The sequence below is a fragment of the Nicotiana tomentosiformis genome, chromosome 10, assembly GCF_000390325.3.
Source record: "Nicotiana tomentosiformis chromosome 10, ASM39032v3, whole genome shotgun sequence".
Lineage (NCBI taxonomy): Eukaryota > Viridiplantae > Streptophyta > Magnoliopsida > Solanales > Solanaceae > Nicotiana > Nicotiana tomentosiformis.
Genome location: NC_090821.1, coordinates 9,611,961 through 9,622,683, shown reverse-complemented (window position 1 = coordinate 9,622,683; position 10,723 = coordinate 9,611,961). Strand labels below are relative to the sequence as shown.

The 10,723-nt window shown below is 37.4% G+C and overlaps 1 protein-coding gene across 1 annotated transcript; it reads right to left on the bottom strand.

Annotated features, from left to right (window-relative positions):
- Positions 1–420: 420 nt before the first annotated feature.
- LOC138899736 (uncharacterized) lies at positions 421–1,035 on the bottom strand. The gene has a single exon (XM_070186427.1). The coding sequence runs from the start codon at positions 1,033–1,035 to the stop codon at positions 421–423; it is 615 nt and encodes a 204-aa protein (XP_070042528.1).
- Between the last annotated feature and the right edge of the window lie 9,688 nt (positions 1,036–10,723).

Here is a 10,723-nt window from a genome sequence, read left to right as displayed (position 1 = left end):
GAGACAGTATATCAGTACCATCAATAAACCTTAGAAAGAAATATCAGCATCACAATAACATAGACAAAAAGCAAAACAATAACCAGTAGATAAAGCCCGACACTAAGAGGAATGAAAGAGTAATGTGAATTCAACATTAACCACTAGCAGTTTAAGAAAAAATCCTAACAGACTAGCCTCACTCTAGTGCGTCGTAGGAATATGCATAACTACCTCATAACCTACGACCCTAATGCTCGACCTTCACAACTTCCTATCTAAGGGCATGTCCTCGGTAATCTGAAGTCTCGCCATGTCCTGCCTCATCACCTATCCCCAATACTTCTTAGGCCGCCATCTACCTCTCCTCGCGCCCACCAAAGCCAGCCGCTCGCATCTCCTTACCGGGGCATCTGGGCTTCTCCTCTGAACGTGCCCGAACTATCTGAGTCTAGCTTCCCACAGCTTGTCATCCATGGGGGCCACGCACATCTTCTCCCGAATATCTTCATTCCTAATCTTATCTATCTTAGTGTGCCTACACGTCCACCTCAACATCCTCATCTCTATTACTTTCATCTTCTGGATATGTGAGTTCTTAACTGGCCAACACTCATCCCCATACAACATAGCCGGTCTAACCATCGCTCTATAAAAATTACCTTTGAGTATCGACGATACTTTTTTTCCACACAGAATTCTAAATGCTAACCTCCACTTCATCCACCCCAACCCTATACGATGAGTGACATCCTCGTCGATCTCCCCATCTCTCTGTATAACCGACCCAAGATACTTGAAACTGCCCCTTTTGGGGACGACCTGTGATCCAAGCCTAACGTCCAATCCCGCTACCGTCGGCTCGACGCTGAACTTGCACTCTAGGTATTCTGTCTTAGTCCTACTCAACTTGAAATCCTTAGACTCAAGGGCTTGTCTCCAAGCCTCCAGCCACTCGTTGATGTCGTCTCGCATCTCATCAATCAGAGCAATGTCGTCAGCAAATAACATACACCATGGCACCTCCCCTTGAATATGGCATGTTAGAGCATCCATCACCGGGGTGAATAGAAATGGGTTGAACGCAGATCCTTGGTGTAGCCCATAACAACCGAAAAATGCTCCAAGTCGCCTCCCATTGTCCTAACCCGAGTCTTAGCTCCATCATACATGTTTTTAATCACCCTAATGTAAGCAACCGACATACATTTTGCCTCCAAGCATCTCCATAAAACCTCTCTAGGAATCTTATCATACGCTTTCTCCAGATCAATAAACATCATGTGAAGATCCTTCTTCCCATCCCTGTACTGCTCCACCAATAAGTTATTAATTTTCTTTTTTCATCTCTCCTTTCTGTATATATTATTTTTATATTAGAATCTAATGCAAAGTAAAGGAATTTGATATTATCCTTTGAGCTCAAACTAATCCAAAAACAAAAGATCCTTAGAATTAGAATCAAATTTCATTTCTATCAATCTTAAAATTGTATGGGGACAAATCGAGGACTAGTTTAATCTGATCATGACCTGTGATTCCACCTAAATGTTTGTTTTGTAAATCTTGGTTCCAATTAATGGAAGAAAAGAATTAATTACATCAAATGTATAATTCACAAATTATCGTTATTCATCACTTTGAATATTATGATGTAACAAATCAAAAGCATCAAACGCTTATTGCTGAATTGTTGTGAAGTACCCTAAAAGTTTATATAAATCGCTCGATATTACCTGTATTAAGTAACTCAATTTGTTAATTATTTTCCTTATATAAATTCATTCCCCCTTATGAAAAAAAGGTTGTTCAGACAACTTAATTAGTTAATTCGTATAATATTTTACTTTAGAAAATACTGCACTAAACTCCTGTTATTATTATGCAGAAAATTGAGAAATAAAGTTGTATTAGATAACTTAACTGGTTAATTTGTATAATATTTTACTTAAAAATGAAGACAATTTGGTGCACTAAATTTCTGTTATTATTATAATCAGAATCGAGAAATAATTGGCTATGCACAAAGCTAACTATTTGTCGTACCCAACATAAAAAGCTTTAACAATACCGGAGCACATGCAACCTCAGCAATTTTTTAATCTAAACTAGTTAATTGGATACTACTTTTTCTAATTCTTATTCTTTTTACACTTAATTCTTTTTGGAAGTGGTGGTATTCTCCCTAACAACTTAACATAAGCAAATTGATTTATTTGACAGTGTTATCGATGGATGTTCGAATCTTAATATTTCGAGATCTTTTCAGTTGAGTTTTAATTGTAATATTATATCCAGTCACCACGTTGAGAACCAAGGGACATTTAGCTTCCAAAATCCTAATCAAATTAATAATTAATTAATCACGCACTGGGAATTACACTAAGATGCTAAGTTCTGCCTGGTACAAACGATGCTAAGTATTTAGGTGAAACCCTGTAAAGTAAAGGAGGCCGGATATCAAAAATTCAAAATGAATAATTAAATATGTCAATTTGGTTATTGGGCCTATTAATTTTTTGACTATAGGTTCAAACTTGACATAATTATATTACTAATATAATAAATCTCCGATTGAAATACTATATATAATTTGACTCGAAAACAGTAAATACATCTGAATTCCGCGTTGATTATTTGGGGGTGCTCTACAGCTCTTATAACAATGTAAAAAGCTTAAAGCTCCATATGCCCACCCCCACTTACCATCTACTGTGGCATACACTTATTTTGAGTTGCCAAACATAATAAAGAGACAAAGAAAAGAAATTTAGAGTGCAAATCCATTTTCCTTTGCCATTCAAGTAGGTAATTGTACTGCTATCAATTTGTCGTTTATTATAACCTGCAACTTGTTTAAAGGTAGAAAATTTTATCGCCAACTCGACCTTTTTTAAATCGTTGTATATCAAATTGCCACGATCCAAAATCCACTATAGATCGTGATGGCGCCCAACGTCCCCGTTAAGCATGCCAATACTTAACTATTCATTTTATTATTTTTAAAATTATGAATCTTATTTAGATAGAGAGGTCAGTGCATTAATGTCACGACTCAATTTCTCCTATAGGCCGTGATGACGCCCAACGTCGCCGCTAGACAAGCCAACGGTGAACTAACCATGCAATTATTCTCTTTACTAAGAGTTGAATTTCAATTATTAAGAAAATAAGGAGTAGAAAATTTAATAAAGTAAGGCGAAAAAATGTAAGAGCAAATGCAGTGAAATAAATGCTTAACACCCATAAAGTCTACTAGCATGTGTTCCAAGACCTAGTGTCACAAGTGTATGAGCAACTAGTAGAATATACAAAACACTAAGCTACTGTCTGAAATAGAGTAGACAGAAAATAAAATGCAAAAGAGAGGCTTTGAGTGCTGCAGAACGGACTCAGGAAGCATCTCACCACTAAGCCTCGGGGTAACGGGGTACGCGCCAGAATGACTGTCAGATTCACCTGCCTCAGATCCTGCACGATTAGTGCAGAAGTGTAGCGTGAGTGCATAAACAACATGTAACCAGTAAGTATCCAGTCTAACCTCGAAGAAGTAGTGACGAGCGGTCGACATCGACACTTACTACGGGCTAACAATAAAATACAGGAATGCTAAATAGGCATAGAATATGTGAATAATAATATTAACACAATAGCAAAAGCGATTAAATGATTCCTTAACTAATAATAAATTTCAAAAGTCATCCACCAACACATACTAATTCCAAAAAAATTTCGGGCAAATAAATAAATTCTAACCTCTCAATTCATGAAAATAATATCAAGTATATTCGGGCTCTAAGCATTAATACGCACGATTTATGCCGAGGCTGTATGACCCGATCCAGAATAATGTGTACACTGCCGAGGGTCGAGCGGCCCGCTCCACAAGAAGAGAGAATATTTTATGAACATCCGATTTAAAAGCTATTACAAGGCTAATACACAAAGAAACACAATTTTTATTAATGGTCAAGTAACCCTCGAAAACTCAAGTAAGTGAAATTCGGTCTTTACGAATCCTTTATCATGTTTCAATATAATTTTGGCATTTAAATTAACAAGTAGAGTGCAAACATTACAAGTATTTCATGATTTGGGTCCTAGACTACCCGGACTTAAGCATAATTAGTAGCTACGCGCGAACTCTCGTCACCTCGTGCATGCGTAGCCCCCACAATTAGGAGCAAATAGTATTATAATTCACCTATGGGGTAAATTCTCTCTTACAAGGTTAGGCAAGAGACTTACCTCGTCTCAAAGCTCACTTTTCGACCACAAATTCACTCTAAGGACCCAACTTGGTGCCAAACAATCTGAAGCTAGCCAAAAATTATATAAATTAATCAATATATGCTCAAAAGTTACTAATTTAGATATTAGAGTAATTACTCAACCCAAATTGGAAGATTCCTAAAATTCACTCCCGGTCCCACATGCCCGGATTTCTGAAAATTTCAAAAATAATTGTTACCCATAACCTCACGAACTCAAATATATAATTTTCACCCAATTTCATAATCATTTTCGTGGTTAAATCCCATTTTTATCAAAACCTAAGTTTTTCAACTAAACCCACAATTTTTTACACTTTATATGCTAAGAATCTGCCCAAAATACTTGTATTAAACTCATTTCATATAGAAATTACTTACCTCAAAGTGCTAGGTGAAAATCCCTCTACAAAGAGCTCCAAAATCGCCCAAGAGATGAAAGAAATGAGCTAAAATTGCCTAAATACCGACATTGAAAGACCTCACTGCCTTAGCGATTTTCGCTTCTACGGATCTTGGGGCGCATCTGCGGAGCCGCACCTGCGAAAAATCCATTGCAGCTGCGGTCCTAGCCCAGGCCACCTGCCTTCGCTTCTGCGGACGGGGTACGATCCAAACCTGGCCAGCCCACTCTCGCACCTGCGGCCCTTTCATCGTAGAAGCGAGGCCGCTTTTGCGGAAATTCCTCCGCTTCTGCGGGCCATTGACCACTTGCCCAAACCCACTTCTGCGATCAAAAGCTCGTATCTGCGAGCTCGCACCTGCGGCCAAAATCTCGCAGGTGCGGACGCACCAGAACTGGTGCACCAGCAGTCCCTCAAGCCAAATTCGAGTCCGATTTCCAATCCGATCCATACCCGGAGCTCCTAGGGCCCCATCCAATAACACTCACACATCAAACAACATAATACGGACCCACTCGCGCGCCCGAAATACCAAAACAACATCTAGAAGTACGAAGTGGACGCCAAAATGCATGAATCAAATTATTCAACTCAAAAACTTCTAGAAACACTTTCGCGCATCTGATTCCTATCAAATCAACTCGGAATGAAATCAAATTTTGTAGGCAAGCCAAGAATTACCACCCGAGACTATTCTCAGGCTCAAAATCTCAAACGGACCTCGATAACACCAAAACCTACTCCAAACCAAATTTGAAGAACTTGAAAAATATCCAATGTGCCAACTTTTAATATTTAAGTGTCGAAATGCTCCCGGGTCTTCCAAAACCCGATCCGGACATACTCCCAAGTCCAAAATCATCATATGAATCTATTGAAACTGTCAAATCCTGGTTCCGATGTCGTTTAATATAAATGTTGACCCAAGTCAAACTTAACCCTTTTAGGCCAATATTAAGGAACTAAGTGTTCTGATTTAACCCGAATCATCCCAAACCCGAACTAACCATCCCCGCAAGTCATAAAATAGTAAAAGTACATACGGGGAGTCTTATTTAAGGGAATGGGGTTCTAGAAAATAAAACGACTGGTTGGGTCATTACAATTAAAATAAATCATAGTTACATACAATTTAATTGAAATCATGAGTAAAAGTGTAACAATGTAAACATCCCATAAACAAATTCTAGAACACCCCCAAAATCCGGTGTCATAAGTGCATGGGGATCTACTAAAAGATACAATAACAATACAATATCTGTCTGAAATACAAGTTAGACAGGAAAAATATAAATAATTCTGATAGAGACTCTATATGTTGCGGATCGTAACATGGGATGCAACTCACCGTAAAGTCTCCGCAATAGCCGCACCTTTGCGCTAAAAAATCGCCAGGAATATATATACCTGCACAATAAGTACAAAAGTGTAGCATGAGTACGTAAATCAACGCGTACCCAGTAAGTATCTAGCCTAATCCCGGAGAAGTAGTGACGAGGGGTCGACATCAACACTTACTAGTGATCCAATAAATCAAGTACAATAGAAAGTAAACAAGTATGAGGCATGGTAAGTAAACAATATAAATAAGTATAGGTACATGGTACGATCCTCCTCTGAACAGTAAACTCAAGCTCTCCATTTATCGGTTACCTCTTCAACCGGAGTATATATATAACAGTCCCCACCAGATAGGTCGTTACAATTCAAATTAGAAAAATTCACGGATACACTGGCTTCTTGTCAAATATTACGCACGATTCTACCGAGGCGAACGACCTGATACCATAAGAGTATTTCATGAAGTTGCCGAGGAGAACGACCCGATCCCATAAGATTATTTTATAGAAATGTCAAGGCGAATGGCCCGATCCCATAAGAATATATACATGATACTGCTGAGGCGAATGACCCAATCCCCTAAGAATATAATACTACCAAGGCGAACGACCCTATCCCATAAGAATATGATACTGCCGAGGTGAACGACCCGATCCCATAAGAATGTGGTACATAATCCTTCCGAGGCGAACGGCCCGATCCCATTAGAATAAAGAAGCTTTAATGGGTCCTTGACCCTACTCACGAATATACGTATGAGTTATGAAATTTAAAGAAGCTTTTCGATGAAAACGCACAACGCGAGAGAAATTCATAGGGGAAAGCATATTTATTCCACAGCTAATCAAGTAGCTCATCAAACCTCTACAATAGCGAGTCCATCACTCTACGTAATCCTTGTCTCAGGTCTAACGCGAAATAAAGAAATTAAACAGGCAAGGATAACTCAAATGGTATAATTAAAGCATGGTGTGAACCTAAGCCTACCCGGACATAACAAGGAATTCTAGCATATGTACGGACACTCGTCCTCATACGTACGCAGCTCCCACAACATGTAGCATATAACAAGAATAACACCTACAGGGTAAATTCCCTCTCACAAGGTTAGATATGAGACTTACCTCGCTCCTAAAATCCATAACCGACTCCAACGCCTCTCTAACACCTCAAACCGATGCCCATCGATCCGAAACTGGTCAAACAACGTACAAACCAATAAAAATATACTCTAATACTCATAATTAATCAATTTATAATAATTTCTAACTCCGCTTGAAAAGTCAACAAAGTCAATTCTCGAACCCACGTGCTCGAATTTCGAAAAATTTCATAGATAAACATCACCCATAACAACACGAACTCAAATATATAATTTATTCTTAATTCCATGTCCAATTTCGTAGTCAAAATCCAAAAATACGATTTCTAGGTTTTTCTTCAAAAATCCCATAATCTTTCACAATTTTCATGTTAATTCCTTATAGAATCCATGTAATTAACTTACAATATGTAAGAATTACTTACCTTGCAATAGATGATGAAAATCTTCCTCCAAGAGCTCCAAAAATCGCCCAACCAAATGAAAATGTGAGAGAAATGGGCTAAGTCCCGAAATGAAGTCTTAATAACAACCTCAGATGTTCCATTTGCGATAAGAGACTCGCAAATGCGATGGTCGCAAATGCGATGCCCGATCAACACTGTCTGCATCGCAAATGCAACCAAAGTCTCGCAAATACGAGCTCAGTGACTTCGCAAAAGCGACAGTTTGTTCGCAAATGCGAACTCCCCTGCCCTAGCCCATCTTCGCAAAAGCGAGAATGATCTCGTAAATGCGGCTATCGCAAATGCGAGAACAGTGCACCAGAACCAGCTGAACCTCTACCAACTCCTCCGGAACGTGTCAAAAAACTCATTCGAGCCATCGGGGCTCCAAACTAAACATTCACACAAGTCTAAAAACATAACGCGAACTTACTCGCGCAATCAAAACACCAAAATAACCTCTAGAATCATGAATCGGACGCCAAAACATATAAAAATCATAATGAACTTCAAGAACTTCTAGAATTGTAACCAATAGTCTGAACCACATCAAATCAACTCCGAATGACACCAAATTTTGTAGGCCAGTTTCAAATGACGGAACAGACCTATTCCAAGTTCGGAACCCAAAATCCGAACCCGATAGACTTACATTCAAACCATGGTCAAACTTAGGAAAAATTCCAAACTTTCAAACATTCAAACTTCGACGAACACGTCCGATTCATACTTAAACTTTCCGGAATGACGCCAAACTTTATGCACAAGTCACAAATCACGATACGAACTTATTCCAAGGCTCGGAACCCCAAACGGACATCGACAATACCAAAGTCCATTTCAAATAAAACTTAGAAAATTCTAAAACGTTCAAAATGCCAATTTTCCATATTAAGCACCGAAATACTTTCGGACCACCCAATACTCAACCCGAACATACGACCAAGTCCGAAATCATCATACGAACATATTGGAACCTTCAAATCCCGATTCGGAAGTCGTTTACTCAAAAGTCAAGCCTAAGTCAACTCTTCCAACTTAAAGCTTCCGAATTGAGAATTTTCCTTTCGAAACAACTCAGAACTTCCCGAAATTCAATTCCGACCACACGTACAAGTCATAATGCATAAAGTAAAGCTACTCAAGGCTTCAAATCGCCGGGCGACGTGCTAGAGCTCAAAACGATCGGTCGGGTCGCTACACTATTGCTACTAATTGCTTGAAGTGGCCACAATTGAAAAACGCCATCCATTTAAACTATTTTGAGAACATTTAGAGCCCGTTTGGACATAAGAAATTTTTTTCTCTTTTCAAAAAAATTTCACTTTTTTTCGAAATCAACGTTTGTTCATAAAATTTCCAATTTTCAGTTAAAGATGCATTTTGAAAATTTTCGAAAATTTAAAAAACTTCAAAAAGCTATTTTTTAAAATTTTCACTCAAATCACTCACAAAACTTAAAAAACAATCCAAAATTATATTCATCTCCAAACACAATTTTAAATTTCAAATACCATTTTCACTTGAAAATTTTTTCCCCCTAGAATTTTACAATTCTTATGTCCAAACGCCAACTTAATTTGCAGACAGACAGAGAACAAATTCTCGGTAATTGGGATGGTTGAACTATTAAAGTAGTTTCACGAGAAAGAGTATATGACATAGTTCATTAATATTTAATTTCAAGTGGTAAACTTTCATTTAACAATCTTTTTCAGATCCCTTGTTTCACACTGATACTCAAGTGGAATCTTTTTCAGATTCCAGATAATATTAGGACCCGTTTGGTCATGAGTTTTGTCAAAATAAATTTGGGAATTATTTGGCAAATACATGTTTGGCCATAGATTTTGTCCACATTTTGGCAAGATCCCAAATCCCAAATCTCAAATTTCAAAATCACCTTAATTGCTATTTTGGGCCAAAACATGACCATTATATTTTTTAAATATTACCCCAAACTTTTATAGTTTGTAAAAGAGCCCACATTTAAATAATCACCTCAATTTCTGCTCTTGTTCCTGCTTCTTTCTTTGTATCTGCTCTCGAAAGAAATCGAGATTGATATCTACTCTGAGGAAGCTGTGACTACGCACTTGCAATTTGTCTTGCAAAAATATGGTTTAGCTGCCGAAAAATTTTCACCAGCAGTGCCTTTCTTGCTTAACCCCAGCTTTCGCAAGATATTCGTTCATATGACCGAAAAAAATCAAGTCGAATGGTTTAACGACTTAAAGAAAAATTGAGCTAACTGTTATTTTCATTTTGTTATGTTGCACTCTAATGCATGAAACGCTGATGCTAATTATTTTAGTTGTACGTTGTGGTGTAGGCATGATTGTAATATGAGTAATGACTTCCTATGGGTAATATGAGTAATGACTTCCTATGTGTAATCTGAGTAATGAAGGTTATGTATATACAAGATAGCAAGTTTGTTTATTTGGTACTATTGGGTATTTGTAATAGTTTTTGGAACTTGTGGGTATAAGTCATGTTTCATTTTTTTTAAATAAAAAGTGAAATATGTTTTGAAAAATCATGTCCAAACATATTTTCATCTTCAAATCAAACTTCACCCAAATCAGAATTTTCAAAATAAATTTGGGAATCTATGGCCAAACGCTAGCTTAGTACGGACTGTGTCAGTGCAGAAATAACCATTTACATACTATTAAATCGTTTTAAAAGGGGAAGGTAAAACATAGTTTTAGTTTTATTTCTTGAGTTTCTTAAGATCATCTGTTTTTAGAACAGTTCACCAGGTCATTATGAATGAATATTACGTTAATAGAGCAAATTATTTTCTAAGTTGTGCCTTTCCTTGTAATCCATCCAAGCCTTCTTAGTCCCTTTTCATCGTTTTTAATCGAACTTTCTTAAATCCACATAATCTATGATATTATGACTTTTAAGCTTCTAGCTTAGGTTTTTGTGAAGCATGAAATCATGAGCAAGCTCAAATCTTTCACTACTCTGTGTGACCTCGTATCATTATAGATTCATTTTATTCAATTTGTTTAAATTTTATCAACTTATTATTCGAATCCAAACTTGAATAATTCAGGTGTCTGAATCAAAACCTATTTCGTCAAGTTTGTGAGATTTATCAGGAGAAATGCTTGTCGCATCCAATGGTCCAAAGAGAAGTAAAAAATGTTAAAGATTTTGACATGATAA

What these genes read in the sequence shown, in the direction of transcription:
- LOC138899736 (XM_070186427.1), bottom strand. Translation starts at nt 1,035, where the DNA reads ATGGATGCTCTAACATGCCATATTCAAGGGGAGGTGCCATGGTGTATG.